Source organism: Ursus arctos, unplaced genomic scaffold (assembly GCF_023065955.2).
Source record: "Ursus arctos isolate Adak ecotype North America unplaced genomic scaffold, UrsArc2.0 scaffold_19, whole genome shotgun sequence".
Lineage (NCBI taxonomy): Eukaryota > Metazoa > Chordata > Mammalia > Carnivora > Ursidae > Ursus > Ursus arctos.
Genome location: NW_026622863.1, coordinates 43,498,722 through 43,525,185, shown reverse-complemented (window position 1 = coordinate 43,525,185; position 26,464 = coordinate 43,498,722). Strand labels below are relative to the sequence as shown.

The 26,464-nt window shown below is 51.0% G+C and overlaps 1 protein-coding gene across 1 annotated transcript in view; it reads right to left on the bottom strand.

Moving 5' to 3' along the window:
- SIPA1L3 (signal induced proliferation associated 1 like 3) overlaps positions 1 to 26,464 on the bottom strand; it is a 225,034-nt gene that overhangs the window by 85,736 nt on the left and 112,834 nt on the right. The window contains exons 3-4 of the mRNA XM_057314358.1: positions 8,751 to 10,564; positions 4,807 to 4,937 (exon numbers count right to left, since the gene is read on the bottom strand). Coding sequence (XP_057170341.1) covers positions 4,807 to 4,937; positions 8,751 to 10,260 — 1,641 coding nt within the window. The 5' untranslated portion in view covers positions 10,261 to 10,564. The remainder of the gene's footprint in view (positions 1 to 4,806; positions 4,938 to 8,750; positions 10,565 to 26,464) is intronic.

Here is a 26,464-nt window from a genome sequence, read left to right as displayed (position 1 = left end):
CAGTCAAGTGAGCCGCAAGAAGGTCTCAAGGCCATGTAAGCCAGGAGATTTCGATTTGCACAAGTTGTTCAATGTTGGCTTCTGACTCAGATGCATCCCCTTCTCTGCTGAGCGGTGGGTGCACCTGTCAGGAATGTTTGCTGGGAGGTTACTGAGGAGTCTGTCTGCCTGGGTTCAAATCCTGACTCTACCCCTTCCCTGGCTGTGTGACCCTGGGCAAGTTGCTTAATTTCTCTGTGCCTGTTTCCTCATCTATAAAATGGGGATAAAGCACCTACCTCCAAGAGTTGTAAAGATTCAATAAGATAGTCCATGTGCAGCACTCCGCATTGTGTCTGGCATACAGGGAGCGCTCAATACGTGTGTTAGCCATTATTATGTATACGCACATGTCAAATGTGTTTGTACAAAGCCATATGCATAGTTTTAACCTTTAACAGGAAAATACAGTTGGCTTTTCTCCCCATTTAACAATATGCTTTGGAGATTATTTCCAGAAACACACACAATCAGAGGTACCCACTGAACACAAATGAGGTCCTAGTCAATACGCTGTTGCTCCTTGCTTTTTTCACTTAATAGAGGAGACTCTCCCTTTTCTACTTTGTGTCCTTATGTACTTAAATTCTTTTTTAAAAAAGATTTTACTTATTTACTTGGCAGAGAGAGAGCAAGCACAAGCAGGGGGAGCAGCAGAGGGAGAGGGAGAGGCAGACTCACCGCTGAGCAGGGAGCCTGATGTGGGACTCAATCCCAGGACCCTGGGATCATGACCTGAGCTGAAGGCAGATGCTTAACTGACTGAGCCACCCAGGCGCCCCTTCAGGGGGAGGCCCTGCCCTGTCCCATGCTTTGTGGACATTCATCAAATTCTTAATGAGTGACTGTTACTTTTTAAATTAAAAAGAAAAGACAAGTCCAAACCTCTAACCCTAACGAAACCAAAGCCTATCAAAAACTCATGCTTTCTGGGCTAAGGGGAACCTGCTGGGTCAGGAGGCTAGACCATCCCTGGCTGGCTGGGGTTCCCTGTGTCCTGAGAGAGAGAGGCCAGCAATGGGCTCGGGACAGGGCAGCCTTGGCCCAGGGTTCATCCTGTCTGGGCTGGGGTGGGGGCAGGGGCTGACGGTCAGGCGTGTGGTGCCAAGGCCCAGCTCCAAGTCTGTTCCTGTCCTGGCGGGAAGCTCAGTGCTTCCCATCTGCTGGGAGATGGGGGCCCACTTGACTGTCTGCTTGGCGGCCAGGGGTGGCCATCTGGGGCGGGCCGGCCTGCTGGCTTGGAAAACAGTCTGAGCCCTTCACTCTGGACCCCACACCTTGGTTTATGGGAGCCTGAGGTCTGTGCATGTGGAAGGAGGACAGCACTCTGCCTGTAAGCTCAACCCTCGCTCCCCAGCATGGCCCTCGGACCTCGTGGGGGACAGTGACAGCCAGGGCACTCACTGCCCTGCAGCCTTGTACGCCGGTCCAAGAGAACCTTCTGCCGTTCCTGGAGACGGGGAGCAAACAGCACAAAGCCTATTTACAGATGAAGAAACTGAGGAGCCCAGAGGCAAAGCCATCTGTCCAAGGTCACATGGCCAGTGAGTGGCAGAGCTGGATCGAACCCAGGGCTGTCTACTCCCAGAGCCAGAATTCAAATTCAACCCAACAGGCAGGGTGCCGAGTGGTTAAGAGCATGGGCTTGGGCCCTGGGCAGCCTGGGTCCACAAGCCGGCTCTGCCACTGGGGACCCTGACAAATGATTCTCTCTCTGGGCCTCAACCTCCCATCCTCATCTGCACAATGGGAACAATGGGAAGCACATCATGAGACTGATGCAACACTTAGGACAGTGTCCAGCAAGAACACGTGCTGAGAGTGTTAGCTATTATTGCTGCTGACTGTGGGACCGTCCTCCCTGCCGCTGCCACAGGAAGGGCTCGAGGAAGAGGCAAGGCAAACCTTGCTGGCTGCTGCCCTCCTTCAACCCCAGATGAGGAGGTCCTCGGGCCCAAGTGCCCAGCAGGGCAGCTCCACAAGGAGTAGGGCTCAAAGCTGAGTCGGTGGGTGGCCTGCATGCATGTAGGGAAAGAAAAAGGCCCTGCCTCGAATGTGACGAGGGGACAGGAGATGGAGACACCCTGCCAACTAACTTCACTCGGCTCTCCTGAGTGCTGGCACTGCCTGTATGTGTAACCTCGCAGGGTCCACACCACAGTCCTGTGAGACTGGGATTCGCAAGGGGGAAACGGAGGCTCTGAGAGGAGAAGCCAGGTACCCATGTTCACAGCTGGTGAGTGGCCAAAATAGGAATCCATACCAGGTCTCCAATGTGCCAGACATGGTCCTGCCTCTGGACCTTTGCACTGGCTGTTCCCTTTGCCCAGAATGCTCTTGTTCCAGATGTCCACATGGCTCCTTCTCTCATCTCCTTCAGGTCATTACTCAAAAGTTATCCTCCCAGTGAGACCTCCCTTGACCATTCTGCCTAAAAATCAAACCACCCCTCACACTTCCTAGCTCTTCCTTTACTTTCTACCTTGTCACCACCTGCCACATTGTATAATTTACTGAAGTATGTGTGTACTGTCTACCTCCCCCACAAGACTGCGGTCCCACAAACATCTCTGCTGCCTTATTCACCATGTGTCCTCAGTGCCCAGCACAGGGCTGGCAGACAGTGGTCCCGAGAGAACCTCTGCGGAGTGGATGAATCCCAGACCTGTGGCCCTAAGCCTCACGAGCCTCGTGCCCACCCTGGGGAGGACTGGAGGCTAGTTTTGTGGGTGTTGGGGCTCGGAAGTGGACGGAAGCAGGTGCAAGGCGGCACGGCCCTAAGCTGGTTCAAACTTCTTGAATAGGAAACACAGCAAAAATATTATATCTCAACCCAGCATCCCTTCACCCAAGTCTCAGAAGCCCTGGTATGCGCAATGCAGGCTGGTTTTTAAAAAATTCATTCTACATATTCCACTTTTATTAATAAAAAACACCACCACCAAAGCGCTGGCACTGAGGTGAGTTTGTAACTCAGCAATGGGTCTGCCGGGCAGTCTGAGCCAAGTCAGTGGAATCCCAGAGGCAGCTGAGCTGGGGCTAGAGAACAGGCGGACTCTTTGCCCTGCCGCCTACCGGAGGCTGCTTTGGGCAAGTCCCTTAACCTCTCTGAGCCTATTTCGTCTTCCGGAAATGAGGCTAACGGTGCCTTCATGGAACTGTCATGACATTTAAGTGCATGAATATACATAAAGGGTAAAGCTAATACGTGACACAATGTTAAGGAGATCGGCAACATAACAGTAATTGTAATATTATTTGTGTTTGATTGTTGTCATTTCACCCAGCAGTTCCCTGGATGTCATGACACAATCTGATGCAATGTGAGCTGTCACCTCACATTCTGCCTGATGCTCATCTGGCCATAAAGGTGAGGAGAGGGGGAGGAGGCTGGGAGATAGAGGGGCTGGTGACCACCTGTGGTCTGGGGCATGAGGTTTGGGGGCTGCCTCCTCTAAGCTGCCACAAAGCCTCTGTGTCATCCCATTCCTCCTCAGTGAGAGGGTCTTACTGAGGGGATGGGGCCCTCGGTACAGCATCTGTCAGTCTGGATGACGTCCAGGCTCGGCTGGCCCCACACCCAAAGCCCCTGGCGGCGGCAGCCTGCTGGGTCCCCATGTCTGGGCAAAGGCCAAGAACAAGGGGGATGGGGCAATGCAGGGCTGCGGGAGACCCATTTTCGGGGCCTGTCCAGCTGACTTCCACCCCCTTTTTGGAAAGGTTGTCCTCACTTGGGTCTTTTGGAAGTCTCTAGTGTTTTTGCAGGCCTAGCTCCCCTCTTTTGGCAGAAGAACTCCCCGGCTGCCTTCTCCAGGTGGCTCTGATGGAACTGTCATCACAGTGTCCTGCCCTGCCCCCAGACCCAGCGGAGCACATATGATCCAAGCAGAGCCAATCACAGTCCTCCCCACCGATCTGGCAGCAAGTGTCTCTTCCCTGTGGAGGAGAACGTATAAAGATGCAGAAGAGCTGAGCCGCCAGTCTCATTTTCCCATGACATGGAGAGAGCTTGCTGGTGGCAGAAGAGAAGAAAATGACATTCACAATGCAGAAAAGAAACAGAGCTTAGAGGAGCAGAGCGGTTAAGGGGCAGAATTCTGGTGACAACATTTGAGTGCCTGGATCCAGCTATGCCTGAAGCCAGTCCTACTCTGGATTTGCAGTTATATGAACCAAAGAATTCTATTTCTGGCTTAAACCAGTTAGAAACAGATTTCTGTCAATTACAATTCAGAGTCCTAATTGAGTAGGGTGCCCCCAGCAGGCCTCATTCCCTAGCCACAGCTGATATTTAATCTAGGTGAAGACCTGTGACCAAACCAGGACAACGGGTTTCTCTACTCAGACTGGAAATCACTGGGAGTGTTTGAGCTGAACGGTGTCGACAGCAGTGCCTGCTATGGCTGAGATTCCCCAATTCCTGTCTTGCCCGAGGCTTGCTGCCTTAATTCTTTCCATTCTGAGGATATCTCATGATCCTGAAAGAATCCCTTATAGCTCTCCCTTTGTTTCTTATGCTAACCAGAGTGAATCTCTTGCACAGGTAACAATCTTGGGCTCTCCAAGATTCCAATCCTGGCCTGGCTCCTTATTCACTGATCCCATACAAGTCACTGAATTTCTCTGAGTCTTAGTTTTCTCTTCTGTAAAATGGAGGGACTACCAGAACTGCCCTCAGGAGGTTACTGGGAGGCTTAAGTGAGATGTAGCTGGGGAAGCACTTGCCCGCAAAACCCGGTGCAGACTAACAACAGTGACAAGACCTACCTCGCGGGTCCGGAAGATGATTCTGTACTGGTACTGAGGCCCGTGGTCCTTGTGGTCCTCCAACTTCTCCCGCTTGATGCTCACCGCCACTGGCCCCAACTTCTCGTCCACACCAAAGTAATTGGCATGTTCTGAGAGAGAAGAGAGGAGGAGTTCAGAGTAAGCTCTCTGGGAAGGAGGGGTGATGTGCCATGCCTGGGGCAGGTTCTTAGGTGACCCGTGGGATCCTGCTCACACCAACCTGCCTGGTCACGGCCACGCTTGATAGACGGACCTCAAGACCTGACTGTGCCACGTCTGCCAAGTCACAGAACTCTTCCGAGCCTCAGTTCCCTCATCTGAGCAATGGGGGGCTCTGATGCTACCCACTGATGTAACTCATTGAGTGGATGTGAGGGTGAAATGAAGCTATAAATATTAAATGCTTAGCACCGTGTCTGGCATGTAAAAACCCAGCCTTGTTATGATTATCCCAGATTTGCAAATGTTCGCTGTTGGCTTAGCTACCGATTAGCCCCGTGAAGTGGTTAAGATTCTATTCTGGAGAGCCGCTCGCCGGGCTCAAATCCGGGGTCTGCCACTAGGTTAGACGAATGGCCCAGGTCAAAGTGCTCCACAGCGTTCTTGTGAGCAAAACGGGATCAGTAAGGATGGACCCACCTCCCGGCATGGTTGTCAAGATTAAATAGGTTATTAAGCGTGAAGCACTTAGCACAGGGCTGGGGACACAGTAAGCACGAAAGAAATGCTATTATCATCCCAGGGCATGATGTTTGTCAGAGAAAAGGGACCATGATTCAAGCCCCTAAGCATCACCTTTATCCAGCCATGTTTCTATAACACCTAGGACACTTAAACTACTCTTTCCTTACAGTGATAGAACCTTTGAATCACAGAGCAAGTCTCCTCTTCTCTTCCCTAAATAACAGCTGTCTCCCCCTTTCTCTAAACATGCTGCTATTTTATAATCCCTCCAGGCAAACAGTTTTTCTCCGATGTATAACCCAAGTATTTCCTGCTTGTGGCAGATATCCACCAGCAGTCTGCCTTAACTCAAGTCCACGAGGTCAACATCTAACCATCGCCAGGAATTCCTTCCCATCCCAATGCTCTGAATGTTTAACTGATGGTTCCTGTTCTCACGAAGTGCTCTTAGTGAATCAAAGGCTTACCTAAGGCCCAAATAATGTGTGTTAATTAATGGCACCCAGTTAAACCATCTCTGCAGCTGGTCAGAGAACAGCAGGATTATCTGCTCCACACATAGCGGTTCATTCCTGAAACAGCTGTACGGGTTTGTTTTATTTTCCACCAATGCATACCCAGCACCTTGCAGCCCTGGCATACCACAGGCACTCAATAAACAATGACCAATGAGTAATTTATTTATAAGCTTCTAGGGCTCCAAAGAAGTCCACTTTTGAAAGGAAACGCCTTTTTTTTTTGAAGCTCCATGACAAGTACTTACTACCGCACGATGAAGAACTGTTTTAATGTACAATCTTATATGATCCTCAGCACAGTCTTTCATGTAGGTATTTTCATGTGTGAATTGAAAAGAACATGTTCTCTGTTGCTTAGGTACAAAATTAATAATTAATTATATATCTATAACAAAACATATATAATTAATAACCCAATCAAAACCTGATCTACATTTATGTATAATATATATAATAATATAGTATAATATGATATAATATAATAATAATAATATATATAAATGTGATTATTTGGGTTATTCAAATCCTCTTCAGCCTTATTTTTTTGACTACTAAATCTGTCACTTTCAGAGAGACCCTGTCAGCGTCTCCCACTGATTGTGGATTTGTTTACTTCTCCCTGTAACCTTGTCAGTTTTTAATTTATTTATCCCCTAACTCAGGGTGCCAGGTGCACAAAGGTTCATAACTATTCGAGTTTCTTTTCTCCAGGTTAGCAACTGCCTGGAACTTTCCGCCCCATCCTCCTATTTTCAATTTCTGTGTCTTTCTGTTTTGGGGCATATGATGCTTCTACAATCGTCCCAACATTCCTAACATGAGGATACAGAGCCCAGTGAGTGAAACGTGTCACCCAGCTAATAAGCTATGACACAGACACCCCAAACCCAGGGCTGTCTGACTCGAAACACTGGAGCTCCAGACAGTGCGCACACTCTGAGTCCCACGGAATGACTTAGTTCATGTTTTGTTAGGTTTGACTAGGAAACTGGTTTAAAAAGATTTTTTTAACTAGCTGCTGTGGAGTACTAGCTGCCTACCCATTCTATTCTTCCCTTTCTCCTTTTCAAGAAAAACCCTCTACTCTTAGGGGAGGAAAAGAGAGGAGATTTGTCTAGCTAAAAACCTGTATTTCCCAGCCTGCCTTGTAGACAGAAGTGGTCAATAAGCAGCTGTGGTTGGATGGGGCTTATGAGAAAGCTCTTTAAAGGGGGCTGACTTGACAGGAGATCTGTCTTTTTGCCCTTACCCTTTCCTCTTTTTCTTTGCCTGGAAACATGGATGCAACAGCTGGAGCTGCAACAGCCATCTTGGACCAGGAGACTACTCTGGGGGCTGGAGGCCACGCGCTAAGGTTGGCACTCCTCTGATGCTGAGGAGAAACCATACCAGCCCTGGGCTGCTGACCTCCAGACTTCTTTATATCAGAGAAATAAACATCTATGTAGTTAAAGTCTGTCACTGGTAGTTATAAGCAATTCCAAATCAATACAGCTGTCAGCATTTAAAATTAGGAGAATCCATTTAAAAAAAAGAGGAACAAAATTTAATTTCAGGAGAATCTGCAAAAATCGGAAAGGCTGGCAACACTGGGCTTGCCTGCATTTCCTGCATGCCTACAGTGAGATGGAGCTGAGCAGGAGCTGCCCTTTGCTCAGTCCCTGCCTGGCCCCTAATGTAGCTGCCGGGCTTTGTGGTCTCTGCACTAGGCTATGCCGCCTCCTGCAATTGTCCCACTGGCACCGACAAACCTAGAGATGTAGGAAGCCCATCTCTCCCTGGTGTTAACACCTTTGCAACATCAACAGCTCCACCTTCAAAGGGGATCCAGAACCTGCCAGCTTTTCCCCCATGCATGGGCTCCCAACCTAGATTTGTCCATCATCATCTCCTGCCTAAATAGTGCAGCAGCCTCTCCCCTGGTTTCCCTGCTTCCCAATCCCCCCACGTCTGTCCCCCAGAGGGAGGTTGTGAACATCTGAGTCAGATGAGGGCCCTCGACTGCTCAGAACTCTCTCGTGGCTCCATCTCACTCAGGGTACAGGTGAGAGTCCTCACCATGGCCCACAAAGTCCCACACAATTTGCCCCTGTCACCTCTCTGCCAGCTCCTTCCACTCTCCCTCAGTCACTCTGTCCCAGCAACACTGGCCTCCTTCCTCCTCCTTTAGTGTTTCAAAACTATTGTCTTGATCTTCCCTGCGCCGGAACACTGTTCCCAATCTCCACACAGCTCCCTCCTTCAGCCCAGTACTCAAATGACACCTACGTAGGAGGCCCTCCCAGGCCATTCCCTATTGAAAATGCAGCCTCTGACCTGGACGCTATTTCCCTCTCCCTGCTTTACTTTTCTCCACAGCACTTGCCACCCTAGGACACCTTATATATTTTACACACTAATTTAGTTTTACTGTCTTACCCCTGCTTAAGTGCTAGGAAGACAAGATCTTAGTTTTAAGCTGCTCAGTACCATATCCCCAGGCTCTAGAAAGTGCCTGGCACATAGCTGAATGGAGCACAGTGTTACTAAATAAATGCCTATCGTCTCCTGTGGCTCCAGGCTTTGGCGAGTTTGGCCCTAGCTAAGTGCTGGATGGGGCCCCGCTCACTGCATCCTCAACCCCCTCCAGGTGCTGCATCCTCGGGGCCTGGGAGGCAGGGACCCGGCACACAGGGAAGGCACACGCAGCGGGAGCCCCGGGGACAAGCTGCGGCCCGTCACCTCTGCCTACGAAGTGGTCCTGGTAGTAGCGGGCGCCCAGGTCCACGTGCTCGATGCTGTACTGCCGCGGGCGGCTCTGCGTCCTCTGCTGCTCCTTGGGCACCTCCAGCACCGAGATGCTGGCGTTGGTGCGGTGGGCGCTGAGCGCGGGCTCGGCTGACCGGCCCTCGCCGCCGCCGCCCGGGGAGCCCACGGCCGCCCGCGAGAAGCTCACGTTGCGCTCGCACTCGCCGCCGATCTCGTTGCGGAAGTGCGGGCAGCTGAGCAGCAGGTCGTTGCTGTTGTCGTCGCCCAGGTCCTGCTCCAGGTTCTCCTTGCAGTTCAGGTCCTCCGTGCTGGGGAAGGCGGCGTCCAGGCCGCCCAGGCCGTGCGCCCGCGACGCCGAGAGGGCCGCCGTGGCGGAGGCGGCCGAGGCGCCCGTGGTGGTGTTGCGCCGCTGCGCCGGGGCCACCCTGTTGGCGGCCGCCTCGTTGAGGTCGAACAGCATGCTCTGCACGTCGAAGTGGGCGAAGCTCTTCTGGCAGACCCACGGGCGGCCGGCCTCCGGGGGGCTCCGGCCCTCCTCGGCCTCCCCCAGCGCGCGGCCCATCTCGCCGTCCGCCTTCCCGCTCCTCAGCTTCCGGAAGATGGACGAGTCCGTGGCGTCCCCGCCACCCAGGCCGCGCGCCGGCTTCTTGCGGGCTTTCTCCTTCTCCTTGGCGGGCTGGGGCCCCAGGAGGCTGTCCTTGGCGGGCTGGCCGTTGCGGGGGTCCCCCTTGGCTCCGCCGCCGCCCCCCGGGACGTGGGGGCTGGCGTCGGTCTGGAGCAGCTCGCTGAGGTGCTGGGGGCCCGCGGCCTCCGGCTGTTCGCTGCGAAACTCGTTGAGAATGTCAAAGAAGCTCTGCTCGGGCACGCCCTGCACATCGATGGAGGACGTGCTCCCGTACTCCCGGAACAGGGGCAGGACCCCCGAGTGCCGGGGCCCCCGAGGCTCCCCTGTGTCCTCCACGTCACACTCGCTGAGGGTGATCTCGCTGCTGCTGCGGTGCCGCAGAGGGAGGAAGGCCCTGCCAGGGGACCGGGGCCACCCGTCCTGGAATTCCACATCTTTAGACCTTCTCCTGGAGAGTCGGTGGAAGGCTTTGGGCCCTGAGGAAGCCGGGGTGCTAACAGGGGTCTGTCCGTTCTGTATGCTCCTCATGGAATGGGCCACCTTTGTGGCCTTCGTGCCATCTGTGTCCTGGGAGGGGCTTGGGTTGTTCTGCTCTCTCAGGGCCTCCCGCTTGGGCGGCCAGTCGGCCACTCTTGCACGCACACCCATCTTGGGCACTGCGGGGGTGGTGGGACTGGGGCGGGTGGTGGCGCTGACTGGGCTCTCACCAATGGGCTGGGGCATGCTGCCGTTCTGGACCCAGAATCCCATGGGAGCATAGTCCCCTGTGTGCGGCCCTGGGAGGACATCGGCCCCCCTGGCCCCACAACTGGCTGCCAGGTCCACACCATCATTGGGAATGGGCCGATAGGTGGTCATAGTCCACGGGCACTGGAGTGCTTCTGGCCACTGTGAGCTGTGGAGTGACTTTATGGGGTCCCCTGGCCCTCAGCCATTGTTCAGGGCCACCAGTCCCAGGATGAAGGATGCTGGCCCCTGAAGCCTGATGGGAAGGTTGTGAGCCTGTGGAGTCCAGTTCTCCACCATCGCTGTGGACAACTGAGCCAGGACAACCTCAGGAGGCAGGTGCTGTCCTGGGGTCTCCAGTCTGGCTCAGCAGGACAGAGCAGGCAGCAGACGTGGGTGAGGGCTGGCAGGCTGTAGGGCTGTCTTCCCCGCCATGCTGAAAAAGGAGAGAAGGCAAAGGTCAGATACGATGTTACTGTTCCCAGAGAAAGACTTTTTCTGTGTGTGGCAGCTTTATACTCATTTAAAGAACTTGCTTATTATGGAAATTTTCAAACATACTCCAAGCAGAGAAGAGCATGATGAGCGCCCCAGCAGCTTCAACAACCGGTAACTATTCCCCATTCCTGTTTCATCTATTCCCCCACTCCTACACTTTTGACAGAATATTTTAGAATATATCCCAGGTATCAGCTCATTTCACCTGTAAAAACTTAAGCTTATATATCCAGCAGTTAAGGTCTTTAAAAATTAACCACGATACCTTTTATCACACCCATATAGATCAACAAGTGTTTTTTTCCTTAACAAGAATTCTTTAATATTATGTAATACCCCATATCTGCATTACATTTCCCCCATTGTCTCAAAGGTGTCTTTTAGAGTTGGTCTGTTCAAATCAGGATCCAAACAAGATCCCTACTCTACTTTGGCAGATACATTTCATAAGTCTCTTCTATAATGTCTCCCTTACGCCCATCACCTTCATTGTGATGCTGCTCACTTGTGGAAGGAATGAGGTCACTCATCCCATGGAGTTTTCCACTTTCAGGATCTGGCTGCCTTTTCCCTTGTGGTGTCATTAAACACGTTCCTCTGCCCCCTGTGAGTCCTGTAGGTAGAGGCTGGACTGCTGTCTATCTGTCCTGCAGTCTGCCTGGCCAGCCACCCCGTCAGAAAGGAAGTAAAAATGACAGATGAGTCACCATGAATACTGGTAGATTTGGGGGAGGGGATGATTCTAGAATTCTATGTGATTAATAGATACCATGAGCCAGTAAGTCAGCTCCTGTCACTTCCTTGCTGAGATCTCCCCAGTGGCTCCTTACTGCATTAGAATAAAACCCAAATTCTTCTGCTGGCCCACAAGCCCCACAAGCTCTGGCCCCTGCCAGTCTCCCTGATGCCTCTCTTCATCCCATCACACTGGCCCTTTTTTTCTGTTCTGCTGACATACCAAACCCCACTAGGATATCGGGATATGCTTCCTTTGGTTCTTCACTAGGCTGGCTCCCTTGCATGATGTCAATTCTTCAGTGAAGCCTTCCCTATAAAGAGAAGCCCACCAAGGACTAATGGTGCTTCCTGATGAAGGGGAAGGCAGTGGGTGCATGTGTGTGTGTGTGTGCGCGCGCGTGTGTGTGTGCATGCGCGTGCGCGTAGGGAACATTTCCTAACTCATGTCCATAGGTACGGAACAAGCTGGCAGAGAGAGAACCAGGGGGCAACATGAAGCAGATTCATGGAGCAAAACAGTGAGGCAAGCCTATAACATCTGAGAAAGTAAGAATCAGAAGTCAGGGAAAGGGAGGAGTGGGGAGCAAGAGTACACACCTCTTCCTAGTTCTCAAGGGAGCACCCTCGAAGCTGTAGCAGAGAGGCACACAGGGGAGGAAGCAGAGAAGGGGGAGGGAAGTAGAAAGCTCCCAGGGCTGGGTTGGTTAAGGGAGACAGAAGCAAGGCCAGGTGAGGCTGGGTGAGCAAGACAGCAGAGGCATTTCTTTCTTTTTCTTTCTTTCTTTTTTAAAAAGATTTTATTTACTTATTTGAGAGAAAGCACAAGCAGGGGTCAGGGGCAGAGGGAGAAGCACACGCCCTGCTGAGCAGAGAGCCTGATGTGGGGCTCGATCCCAGAACCCTTAATCGACTGAGCCACCCAGGCGTCCCAGCAGAGGCATTTCTACAGAGGCAGGTGGGCCTCAGCTCCGGAGACCAAGCTTTGTGGGAATGTGAATGCCAGATCATTAGATTTTTAAATAGAAATCAGAAATCTTGAATTGTATGCAACTTTTCCCAGTTTGAAAAACAAAAATAACAGCAGCAATGACAACCAACTACCATGCAGAGAAGAGAGCTACAAGGATTTTCAAGAAACTGCTAACAGTTGTTGCCTCTGGGAAGGGGAACTACGTCTCTTTCCCCCACATCCAGCCCTCTCTCTTGCTGCACTCTGTTCCTTAGTACTTCTGAATATACTCATTTATTTATTCCTGATCCCCCACCCCATGAGGAGGTGAGATACTGCTGTGTCTTGAAAGTAGGGGAAGGAAGGAGCCTTTCTTTTCATCGTACACCACTGGCGACCTTCGGAATTACCTGCGTGTACTTCTAGTCAATAAATAAATACTCAAGAACGTTACCAACAAAAACCAAGTAAGGGTCAACAAAATAAGAATGTGGGCCAAATTTGGGCAGGGGATGCTGGTCTGTGATCTCAGGTGACTGGCCCAACCAGAAGCTTCGCCAGAGAAGAGTGCCCAAGGCCTGCCCTACACTCTGCTGGGCCCTGGGTCCAAGGCCAAACTGGGGTGTGCAGCTTGGCCAGGGGCACCCTTGGGAGTGCCAGCCTGGGAGAGCATGGAGGGTTAGCTCTCTGAGGCCCCACTGGGGCTGGCTGGGAAAACCAGTGGCCCAGATGTGACCCTGGCTTGCTTATGCAAGCACCTCCCGACAGATGGGCTTTGCTGATGGCATTTTGTTTCCAGCTCAGTCAGAAACCCCCCATCTGTTTTGCTCTCTTCTGTGAAAACACACAGATGTTCCTGAGGCCCTGGTGTCTTTCCACAGATCCCTTCCCGGAGCAGGTGTAGCCAAATCTCCCCGTGATGCTCAGAGGCTGAGTGATATCCACAGCCTGTGGGATTCGGGGACTGCTGCACACTGGTCCCTTTCCAGCTGCCTGCTGTCCAGCTCCCTGCTCCGAAGAGCACCCCCATCTTCCCGATGGGGAAGCCCCCATTCTGAGGGCCAGCCTGCCTGGGTTCAGATCCTAGTACGCCACAGGCTGTACTAAAACTGTGACTCAGTTTCAATCTGTAAAATGGGGAGAATACTGCTTATCTCCTGGCCACGCCTATCATTTAGGTTCCTTCCTTCATGTATCTTCTCCCTCCCCCCAATTACAGAAGCATGGCGGCTGAGTGTTCGCTGCTTGATCTCTCTGCACAAGTGTCTTCTCTTCAGTGTTCCTTGGCTCCTGCCTGTTCTCTACGCCTGCTTCTCTGGCCTCCTGGTGATCTGTCAGGCTCTGATAAATTCTGCTTCTGCCCAAGACCGTCAAGCGTGGCTTCTGCTGCTGGCACCGGAGGACCCCGACGAATGCACAGTGCTGCGTACAAGGAAGGCAGCTGGGGATGGTGGACGGGGAAATGTGGGGGCCGGCAGCACGAGAAGCGAGTGGCAGTGGGAGAGTCAGGTGGGAGGCATGTGGCTGTAAGTAAGAGAATCCCATCTACTGGAGGCTTGGGCAATGAAGACATCTCATTACCCTGTGTCACGAGGAGGCCAGATACGGTGACTCCACTCTTGATCCACTGGAATGATGTCAGGCACTTTCTCTCTCCCAACCCCATCATCTTCTGCTTCCCTCAGTGTGCTGCCGGCCTACATCTTTGGATTTTGGCCTCAGAGCAGCAAGCTGGCGGCCACAGCCATGCTTCTCACTGAACCATGGGCAGGGGGGAAAGAAAGGGATGACATAAGGCTGTTCTTACTTCTTACCCATCTGACCCTAGTCAGGAAGTAGAATGTTTGCCAGAACATTCCCCCCACACCTCGACAGACTTTCTTTGATGCCTCACTGGCCAGAATGGGGTCACATATGGCCATTCCAGGTGCAGGGAAAGCTGGGAAAGCCAAGAATCTGGATTATCCTGACTGCCCTTAGGCCAGTGAAGACTTACCTCTTGGGCTGGCCACACTGGCTCCCTAAAAATGTCAGGGTCTGTTAGAGGAGCAGGTACCCAATAGTGTATCTGTGTAAATGCTCCCAGACTATCACTTGTGAAGAAGGTGGGGAAGTCTGAGCTGAGAGGGTGCTGCCTTATCAGGCCCCCAAAGCCTGGAGGCTGGAACAGCAGACATGCAGGTGAGTGCCACAGCCGCAATGTTCTGACTCCAAAGGGCCTTGCTCTTCTGTGAAGGAGCCACGATGTCTGCCAGAATCTCCCAGGGCAGAGCAGAAGGGAAAAACATAAGCCTTCCAGTGGTAGACACTTGTGGTTTGCTTCCCTGGCCTCTATGACTCTTTTTTCCAAAAACAGCCCAGATTTCCCTTTGGGAACCTGCTTTCTCTGACTCCCACCCAGTGGGCTAGAGGAGGAGCTCCTTCTTGAGCTCAGGAACTAACCATGTAACCTGCTCAGAACCAGTGAGACCCAGTGACATCATTGCCAAGAGTCCTAGGGCTGAAGGCTATGCTTTTCCCTCTTACCGTGAGTCTGAAAAGATGTGAGGGATGGAATCACTGTGGCCATCTTGTGACCATGAGGGAAGAACCATTTGTGAAAGGGGCTGAAATAGGGGGGATCTGGGGGCTGTAGTCATCACTTTAGTCTGAGTCAAGGTGGGTCTGAAGCCACCACTATTCATTCTACTTCCCGCCACTAGATGTTTTAATTATATAACAAAACAACACCTATAAGAGCAGCTACCACCAATGTGATCCTTCTATGGTCCAGGTCCTTCTCTAAGCACTTTACATCTATTATCTCTCTTAATTTCACAGTAACTCTGTGAAGTAGATATTGTCTCCATTTTAACATACGGAAATTGAAGCGGGCAGATGAGGTAACGTGCCTAAGGCCAGATGGCCACGAGGTGGCAGAGTTGGGAATGATCCAGAAGCTTCATTCCTGAAGTCCGGCGGTCCCGAGTTCAAGCACGAGCGCTCCCAGTTGCTCAGCGGGCAAAGTCCCAGACCTCCGATTCTCCTTTTTCTCACTGGTGACACACCGTAAAATATCTCCAGATCCAGCTGGTCCTGTGGGTTCTAGGCCATCTACTTACTTGACATCACCACGTATGTATGTCAACAGGCACTGCAAACTAACCATTCCCACCCCGAACTCCTGATCTCTCCCCATCCACGAAACTCGTTCCTTCTCAGAAATTGTCAGGGTGGGCCACAGTAACAGAGGGCCCCAAATACCAGGGGCTTACACAACAAAGGTTTCTTGGTCATTCTTCATGTCCAACACGGGTGGGCCAAGGGCCTTCTGCCCGCTCTACTCCCAGCCGACAGAACCGTCCTTCCATGAGACTCAGACGATTTCACAGGTAAGGGAGATGGCTAAACCACATAACAGCCTCCCTGTTCCCTCTGTTTCTGCTTCCCTAAATGCCCTCTTCCAAGCAGTAGAATTCATATTCACATTTGAATCTTAGTATAAATTCAAATCTTAGGATAAAACTCAAAATCCTCACCTCACCCCTCAAGGCTCCTTTCCACTTCTTCTTGTTCTGGGAGCCCGGGGCACAATGTCCATCTTTCAGTTCCACTTACTGCTTATCCTCCCTGTTGTCTCAGGCCTTTGCACAGGCCATTCCCATTGCCCTTGCCCTTACCTAGATAGTTCTTTCTCCACATGCCTTTCCCTTCTCACGAACCTTGTTCAGTCCCCAACCTGAGCTCTTAGAGCACTCTCGGAGCATATCTCTTTTGGGGTTACCTGCATCAACGTATGTATGTAATTTACCATGTAATGAACTATTAGCCATATGGAAGGTTTGTGAGGCACTGGAGTCTATTACTGCCTGCATCTCCAGCACAGGCCTGACACACAGTAGGCCATTAATAAATATCTGCTAAATGAATGAGTGGAGGGATGACAACCTCACTCAGATCAGGAAGAGCACTGGCTCAGTCAGGGTCTGTGATGGGTAGGTGGCACTTGCTTGGTGAGACCCAGTGTGTCTGCCCCTGGGAAGAAGCATGCTCAGGAAGCTGAAAGTAATGCGTGGAGTGTGTGTGTGTGTGCACGCGCGTGCGCACAAGCTGCCCCTTCACAGGCCTCTGAATGAGGGAGCGGGTAGGTATCTAAAGCTTCCTTCCTAGGCAGCCTTCTGTGTCCAAGGGTGCCCCCATCTGCTTCATGGAAATGTGATCCAGTCACTGCAATGGGGACTCCGTGGGACCTAAGAACTCTGGTCAGTTCAGGGTTGTGGCACCGAGTCTGAGGGCTACTCTCTGAGGCCCAGGGGGAATGATGACCCCACTGCATGCACTTGGCAATCCAGCAGTTTCTGGGCACATACAAGTCATTCATTTGTCCAGTAAGAACTAGTCCTTCCAGCTTATTCGTTCATACAACAGACACCTATCACATTCTTAGAAATCATTTGGCCCAAAGAATTCATTCAGTCAAAAGAACACTAAAACCTTATTCTTTTAGTGAACATTGACCAGCATACAGCTCATTCATTTCACAAACACCAAGCACCTAAACACCGCACACTTATTCAATAGATTTCTCAAGCACCTACTACAGCTATTGTAGGCGCTAAAGATACAGCCCCAAGCAGGACAAACACTCCCCCTCTCATGACCTTACTTCCAGTAGAGGGAAGCCACAGAAATAAGTCAACCGAGACAGAAAACAAGGTAACTTCAAATGGTGATGAGCAGTTAAAAGGACTAAAATGCTGACGGGGGTGCTGAGGGCTGCTCTCAATGGGGGGGTGGCGGTTGGGAGGGCTGGTTGTGGGATGCCATCTGATCCGGACAGAGGGCGCCTGCCACGCACCAGGTATGCTGATGCACCAGGCTGACATGCACGGGCAGGAAAGCTGGGAGTGGCCAGTGCACAAGGCCCTGTGGGCTCATCCAAGGCGGTAGTTGTCTCCCCCACTGTCCATTAGAGGCACCGGGGGAGCTTTGTAAAAATATAGGTGTTCACATTCCACCCCTGGAGAGTCTGAATCAGCTGGTCTGGGGTGGGGACCAGGCCTGAGAGCCTTTTAAAAGCTCTGCAGCTGATTCTAATGTGCAGCCAGGGCTGAGCACAGAGGAAGAGAGAGAGCAAAGAAAGGAGGGCCTGACACCAAGCCCTGATTTGCTGCAAATGCAAGAGGGGGCAGGCATGTTAGCCAGAGCAGGCCCGTGCAGAGGGGCAGGAGAGCAGGTGTCCCCGAGGCCCCGGCAGTGGCTGTGGTCTGGGGAGGAGCAGGTCCACAGGGTTGGAGGCTGCTGAGAGGGTCATATCTGATGACAATTATCGGTCTGAAGGTCACTGGGGACCATGGCAGGAGGTATTTCAGGGGACTGCTGCTCTGGGATGCCTTGTCCACACCCCTTGTCCCCCTCCCCATCACCCCCAGTGTGGCTGGCCTACCCCGTCTTCTCCTTCCTAACTTCCTACCATGCCCCAGACACAACAGCTCCCATCCTCCCTTTGCTGAGCTCCCAGGGGTCTGCACATGCTCTGTGCTACAAGAGATAGCTCACTCGATTTTCAAGCCTCTAGTAGCTTTGGTCCTCCTTGGGCTTTGAGCAGCTCCCAGTGTGCAGGGCACTAGGGCCTACCACATGTGTTCTTGCCACACAGCCAGGGCAGAGGGGGCGACGTACTGGTGATGGTAATATACATACTTGGCATGTATGAACACGTGCTGTAATAACCTTATAAAGCAGGGACTTCTGGCACGCCCAGTTTACAGATGAGGCAAAGGTCACGTGGCCAAGTCACACAGCGGGCAGGTAGGTGGAGCAGCTAGGACCCAGATCTCGTCAGTTTGGCTCCCATACCTTGACACTACACTCTAAATAAGAGGTGGAAGCCCAAATGAGCGTGTTGTGTGAATACGCAAATGATGCAACTATCTTCAAAAAGTCAATTCATAAGGACAAAACTCTGGAAAAGTCAGCAGCAGCTCAGCAGATTTCAGGTTAAGGATCTGTTTTCTCGGGATGTCTGGGTGGCTCAGTCAGTTAAGTGTCTGCCTTCGGCTCAGGTCATGATCCCAGGGTCCTCCTGCTCCCTCTCAGTGGGGAGTCTGCTTCTCCTCTCCCTCTGCTGCTCCCCCTGCTTGTGCTCACTCCCTCTCTCTCTGACAAATAAATAAAATCTTATTAAAAAAAAAAAGACTGTTTCTCCCTTCTCTGTCTTCCTCCACTTTACTGGAAATTCAAGCATACACTGGACACTCTAGGGCTCCCCCAGGAAACAAAATGGGTGGAACTTCCGGACATCTCATTAGGGAGCCCCAAGGCAGAGACTGCTCCACCAGCCCAAAACACGAGGAACAGGGCCCTAATCCTGGCCACCCGGCTGCCTCCTGCTCCGATCTGTTCTTTATTCTGAATGCCTCTGATGCCAGATGTGTGGGTTTTCCACCCCAAGCAGTTCTCCAGTTCTCTCCAGACACCGCCGGGGTGTCCCACAATTTAATTCAATCCCAACACTAACTACCTGGAGTCAGCGTAGACGCCACACGGGTTAAGGGCCCAGTTCCACCCGACAGCCCCCAACTTCAGATGCTAATCCCAAGTGGTGGGTCCCCAGGTTACCCATACGGCTGTCTGCCTTGGCTACAAACTGGGGTTCCCACCACCCCCTCCTCAGGCTCAGTAATTGGCTGTAACAGCTCACAGAACTGAGAGAGATACTTTACCTACTATTACTGGTTTCTTATAAAAGATACAAACCAACAGTCAGATGAAGGGATACTCAAGATGAAGTCCAGAAGGGTCTCGAGTCCCATAGAATTGGGGATGCACCACCCTCCCAGCACGTGGATACACTCACCAACCTAGAAGCTCTCTGAACTCTGTCCTTTCGGGGGTTTTATGGAGGCTGCATTACGTGGGTATGACTGACTAAATCACTGGCCATTGGCGACTCCTGCAAGCTCCAGCGCCCCCGCCTCTCCAGAGGTCAGGAGGGTGGGGCTGAAAGTTCCAACCCTCTAATCACGAGGCTGGTTTCCCTGGCAACCAGCCCCTCTCCCGAAGCTATCTAGGAGTCCACCAAGAATCACCTCATTAGCATAAACTCAGGTACGGTCCAAAGGGGGCTTATTCTAAAGAACAAAAGAGGCTCCTATCACTCACATCACTCGGGAAATTCCAAGGGTTTTAGAAGCTCTTGGGCCAGAAACTGGGGACGAAGACCAAATATATATATATATATATATATTTTTTTTTTATTTTATTTGCACTTTCCTATTTCAGGTCAAAGAACTTAGAGAATGGGTGCTTCCGATTGAAATCTTACAGCCATTACACTTAAACCGGCAAGGGTCCCAGGAGTCTGAGTTCCTGAGAGAGGCCCGTTCTCTTTGAAGTGTGTATATCAGTAGAGCTTCTTCCCCTTTCTTAGGGGGGAAAGAACTGTAACGATGCGCTGAAATAGGAGGTGTGCACGCTACTTTATTTTAATCCAGCAGTTTCATTTCCAGGCATCTGTCCCTCAGCTACTCACACCAGTGCATGTGGAAACACAGGGGGCATTCACACCGCCACACTGTTGTAATATGGAAGTGGTGGGAAGAGCCGAGAAGCCCGTAGGCAGAGGATGGACTAAATGTGTCTGGGTGCCTCTACTCCAGGGATACAATGCAGCGGCAATAAACAGCGAGGGAGAGGTAAAGCCATGTGTCCTGCGTGTAGGAGGCCCACATGGCCTGAGGTGAATGAGTATAGCCCATACTTAGGAGGGCTCGGGCTGTGTACTAGGCTGAAGTGCTTTACACACATTAACTCATTTCATCCTTATGAAACCCTGTGAGGGAGTGGCGATCACCCGCCTCATTGTAAAGCCAATGCAACGGAGTCCAGAGAGGCCAAGTAACTTGCCCAAGGTCACCCAGCGGAAGACCGGTGGCACTGGGATTTGAACCCAGGCAATCCAGCTCCAGAGTTTCTCCAGTTTTACTCTATGGTGCTACTTGTGAAAGGACAGAGGCAAACCGCAGAATCAAAACAAAAAACAAAATCATTTGGCTCAAACAAAAGGGGAAGGATTTCATTAGACAGAAAGAGATCAAGAGAGAACATAAATGTCTGTAAAGAAAGGGCCTAGGAGGACACCCACCCAAAGGTTAACAGTGGTTACATTCTAAGGAGTAAAACCGGGGATGGAGATAAAAGGACACTTTTTTTTTTTTAAATTCTACGTGTCTGTGCTTGAATTCTTACAAACATGTAAGTTCAAGGGCCTCCTCGGGCCCCCTATGAGGCCTGCCCTGAATCCACATCCTGGGGAGGAGCCCTATGAACAGGTTTGCACGCTTTCTTCCAGACCTTTCTCTGTCTATAAGGAAATACAACTGCACAGGGTAGGGGCGTCTCGGGCTTTAAGTTTTCGGTTTTGAAAGTGAGCATGGAGGGGAAGCATGGGCAGAGGGAAAGCCGCCCCTGGAAAGTCCTGACTGTCCAGAATGCAGAGTCAGAACAGACCAGCCGCACCACCTCCCCCGCTGAGCGCCAGTCCCAGCATCAGCGAGGCCCGGGGAGTCTGAAAACTCCCCATCTTTCCAAGTGGAGATTCCTCCGTGGCCTGGCAAACTGCCCGCACTCAGACCCACCGAGGGAAGGAAGGGGCATCCCATCTTGTGTCCACATGCACCTCGGGGGAACAGAGGCTGTACTTAAATGCTTCAAAAGCAATCTGGCCTTCTTTGTTTTAGTCTGTGAGCCAGTACGGTCCAAGTTATGTGGGTTAAATGCTTGTATAATTACATGCTTATATAGAGAGATGAATTTAAAAATAATAAACAGCCTTCCTGGTTACTCTTCTTACTTATTATCAGATCTTGGAGATTTCCTGCTGCAGCAGCTGTCGCACCGGGGTTAGAAGCCAAGAAGACTCAGGTTCAATTCCCAGCTCTGCCACTTAATTACCTGGACCTTGGGCAGGTCACTTAGCCTCCCTACATCTTGGTTTTCCCATCTGTAAAACGAGATAACAATAGTACTTAACTCCTAGGGTTGCTGTGAGGTAATGACTGTAGAGACTTCGAATATCCCTGTCATGCAGGGATACACAAGTATTAGCTATTAACGTTTTACTTATATAATAATAAAAACGAAACCTCAAGCAAACAAACAGAACCAAATGTGGCCTTGGCATGAACTCTGGTTGCTCTGGGCTCAGGACCCGGGTCACCCAGGGTGGCCTGCTTTGAACCAGAAGCTGGTCCAGCCCCTCCTTCCCGGCGGCCCAGAGCCAGGGCCACAGGGAGGTGCCCCTTCTGAGTCCCTGTGGGTCGGGAGGGTGAGACGAGAGTGTTGCTACCTCCCCCGAAGTGCATGTGGATGAAGCATCTTGTTTCAATTCTGGGCATAGTCCAACTCACTTCAAATGAGACTTTGAAATGCAAAATTACAAAAGGATGCCTCCTGGAGTATGGGCACGCGCGCCAGGCCCACCCAGGAGCTGCAGCCAAGCTTGTGCACTCGGATGATGTGACCGAGCGGCGCTGGCTGAAGGCTGGATGAGGGGTCTGTGGTTGGGGAAGCCCCTTCTGGGGAGACGTCATCAGCACCACAACCACTGCTCCAAGCAGCCAGACGTCCCTAGAGGGATCTCCCCGGCTCTAGCCAGGCCCACAGTCAAGCCACTGGGGTAGCCCTGACATTTATTTTGATACTGAAACTCTTTGATAAACAGCTGCTGCCTGGAACCCCGAGAGCCCCCACTATCCCTGCGTGGGGCAACACTTCAGGGTCTGCTCCCATGGTTGCTGCTGCTCAGGCTGGAGTGCTGGTTAAATGTTTAGCGTGTCCCCCAATGGGCTCGCTCCTGTGACCAGGCCAAGCCTCCTTCAGGAGATGGTGTCTTGTCAGCATGGAGCCTGACTTGCAAACTAATCCCAGCTAATTGCCACCGAAACCTGCTAAGATCACATCTGTTGGGCTCGGAGATTAAATCAATATTTGACAATCTTGATTAAATAGAGTCAGGGAATCCTTGTCAAAGAACATCTGTTAAAGCTCTGTTCTTTCCATCCTTTTCTGGGGGGCCAGCTGGGGGCATCTCTGGCTCTGCTTCTCCTTACCTGAGGAGCTTTGTGGAGGGATGGGGGTGGTGGGGGGTACAGGACACAGAAACAGAAAGGCTCCCTGTGGTGGGAGGGGAGGGGAGTAAACCTTGTTATCCTGGGGGGCACCATCTGCCAGCAGTAATCACCATACCTGCCCCTGACCCCCGGGGCTGCTGAGGGCCAGGCCCAGCTGGGGTGGAGCGCCTGCCACAGAACCTGTCTGCTAATGGTCCACTGAGGCAGTGTTCCCGTCACCTCCATTACAAAATGGGGAAACTGAGCTTCTCAGAGGGGACAATGCTTGCCCAAGGTCAAAGAGAGGATGAGAAGAGGAATGGGGGTCTAGACCTGGCTCTGGCTGACTCCAGGGTCTGCCCTGTGACCAACTTGAGACAAGCTGTCAAAAGTAAGAGCAAAAACTGGCATTTAATGCCACCAGGAGCCCAGACTGGAGGCCTGCTCCAACGGTCCGGTTCCCAAAGTTATACATAATAATGGCGGCCCCACTGAGAAACACTGGCCTCATACTTGGCCCTCTTCAGCCCATGCAGCATCCCGGGGCAAGGGCCCTACTATTCTCCTCCATTGACATACGGGAACACAGAGACTCAGAGGGACAAGCTTCCCATGAGGTAAAAGGCAGAGGGAGGACTGGAACCAGGTGGTGACTCTATGACCACCAGAGCTGCTGTCATCTCTAAAAAGTCGGGACAGAGCTGTGAACATGATGGGCCTCGATAAATGCCCACTCTCCATCCCTCGGTGATTTGAGACAGAAATCAGGCTCATGCTGGGGTCCTGGGATCACATAATGACCCCAACACAGACCAGAGCAGGCAGCAGTGCCACCTTGTCGCACTGCTAGAGGAGCCCAAGATGATCCCCCTAAGATACCACTCCCCACGGTAAGGGCACAGAAGAAGCACGTATACATCCTTACTCAGGATCTGAGAAACAACGAGAACAACTCGACGGCTGCACTCACAGCACTCTCACGGGGGGAGGGGCAGGGAGCAGTGGTCAGACACCCAAATGTCCGCAGCCACTGTTCACCACTCTTTGCCCAGGTCCAAAGCAGTGCTGAGATCAGGGGAGTGCTCCATTAGTCTCTGCTGAGTCCATTAAAAAAAAAAGAGAGAAAGAAAAGAAAAGAAAAGAAAAGAAAAGAAAAGAAAAGAAAAGAAAAGAAAAAGAGAAACAAGCCAGTCAGCCACTTGGCCAGATAACCAACTAGCCAGCCAACCAGATAACCAACTAACCAACCAATCATCCAGTTAATCAACCAACTAGCCAGCCAGGCAACTGGCCTACTTCTACGTCCCTATCAATTTCCACCTCGACCCAATCTCTCTGCATCGCTATCCCATGTTTCTAGGTCTCTGTTCACACCTGTCCGTGTCTCCCTGTGTGTTCGTCTCTCTCACATATGTGCACACACAAATGGACATAGCTCTGCTTATTTCTGGCCCCTGAGTCACAATCTCATGTTAACTTATCACTGAGGATGTGTCCCAGGCCAGGCAGTCTCTGCCTGGTACCTCCTAACTCTCTCCCATATTCTAAGTTCCCAGCATCTGCAGGAAAGGAGAGAGGCTAAGGAATTGGCCAAATTATTAAAAAAAAAAAAAAATTCAGGAGGCAGATCCTAAACTACTGAGTAAAAGAACCACTGGCATGTGGGCATTGTTTGGGCCTCTAATTTCTCATATTCCAGGAAGGATTTATGCCTGTCTTGTCCAGTCTCACCCCCACCCTGATGCGGAATCTTACAAGGAAATTGGCTGCTTTAATCAGAGAATAAACTCAGAAACGCCTAGAAGAATGTATTCACAAGTAGTTAAGAAGAATGTCATACTCTCTCTTACAATTAAAAAAAAATCAGTATTAAAAAAATCTCCATGCTACATATTTTATATCTATATAACCACCTAGATCAATCCAGAGCACCTACAGCAAAGATCTGGAAGGCCAACCTCTACCTCTAAGTGGTTACCCCAGGAAGGGGAGCGACAGTGTGTGTGAGCATGTGATTGTCCAATCCTCAGCTCTGAAGCTCCGAAACTTCCCAAAGTCACCCACCTCCACTTTGGTACCATCACAGACCACCTGTACTAGTATTTCCTTAAGATAATCTTTTCAACCAACTCACTTCCTAAAACCTTAATAATCACACTAGTATTGGATTCATTATATTTTTTTTTTGTAATTTTTATTTTGTTATATTAGTTACCATACAGTACATCCCCAGTTTTTGATGCAATGTTCCATGATTCATTAGTTGTGTATAACACCCAGTGCACCATGCAATATGTGCCCTCCTTAATACCCATCACCGGCCTATCCCAATCCCCTACCCCCCTCCCCCATTATATTTTTTCTAATACTCCTCGAACAGAATGCACGAATATGAACATTTGTAAAGCTTGTCTGTGTGTCCATGGAAATGAGCTTTGGTCCCAGAAATGTGCCGATGTCAAAATCAGAATGCAGCTTTCAGACATGATTCTGAGCAAAAGAGGCAGATACGGAGCACCATGTATCACTTATGATTTCATTTATGTAAAATTCAAAAATAGGCAGAATGAAACGATGTTACTTAGCGTTACTCTCCTAGGCAAACAAATCTTCAAAAGCATGGAAGTCTGGAGAGTAGAGGCCTCTGGGGGAGAGAGAGGGTTTGGATGCCAGGGGTACACAGAGGGTTCTGGGGTACTGGCAAGATTCTCTTTCTTGATGTGGGGGTTACATGAGTGCTTGCTTTATCATTGTTCACTAAACTGTGTGTTTATTTTATTTTCTTGGTGCAAGGGTTATTTTTCACAATAAAGTTTTAAAGTCTTTTGCATTGTATCAGTTCATCTTAAAGAATGAGACTGTTCTCTTGTATGACGTGTGTAATTTAAAAAAATTAGATAAGACCATCTTTGAGGGGTGCCTGGGTGGCTTAGTAGGTTAAACGTCTGACTCTTGGTTTCGGCTCAGGTCATGATCTCAGGGTCATGGGATGGAGGCCTCCACTGGGCTCTGTGCTGAGTGCAGAGTCTGAGATTCTCTCCTTCTCCCTCTCCATCCCCCCACCCCCGCTGGTTCTCTCTCAAATTAACAAATAGATAAAATCTTAAAAAAATAGATAAGACCCTCTTTAAAGACCTGCGTGTGTTCGTATACACACACACACACACCCACACCCACCCAGAGGCAGCCCAGTCACTCTCACTCCCCTGGCTCAAAATTCACTTTCTCTCCCATAAGAAAGGTTTCCACTTCCCAGAACCCGGCAGAGCCACTTTACCTGGCCAGCTAGCTGAACACAAACATCCTGGGCCTGCTGGGGGACTGTGTACTTCCTCCTGGCCCCAGGGGAGCCAGGGAGCTGGGGAGAGTGGGGGAGTTATACTCACAGCAGCGGTTTTGGGACAACTCAACACATGACAGCTGGGGGATGGAAGGGCACGGACCCGCATCCACCTGGAGGAGGCCTTACAGGGCAGAGGGGTTACAGGGCCCTGCTAGCATGCATCCTAGCTCTGCCCCTGCAGGGATTCCACAGTGAGCTCTAGAAAGACTCTAGTTCTGACCCTTGACTAGGTGCAAAGCCTCTTGTCAGCCTGAGGACCAGCTGGCAGATGGCGAATGCCTGCAGCTCTGTTTGCACAACACTGTAATCAAACACCCTACCCGGGGAACTAAGACCAAGGCAGAAGGGCTGGAAGGGGGCACTAGGCCCTCAGGAGCCTAAAACAATGGCTCCCCAGGAACCCAGGACACCAGGAAATCAGCCACTCATTCCTAGGACAACTTTCTTTCTTTTCTTTTCTTTCTTTTTTTTTTTTTTTAAATGTTCACAGTTGATGGAACCTTTCTAGAGGCAATCTGGCAATGGCTTTTAAAAATGTTCTTACCCTCTGAATGTGTAATGCTACTTCTGGGAATTGATCCCAAAGAAACAATGGAAACGAAAAAAAAAATTTATGGCATTGGTTATAAAGCAAAAAAAGAGTACCAACCCCAACGTCCAACAACAGGAGAATGGTTAAATAAATTACCGCACGTCTCATTGCACAACCTTAGGACG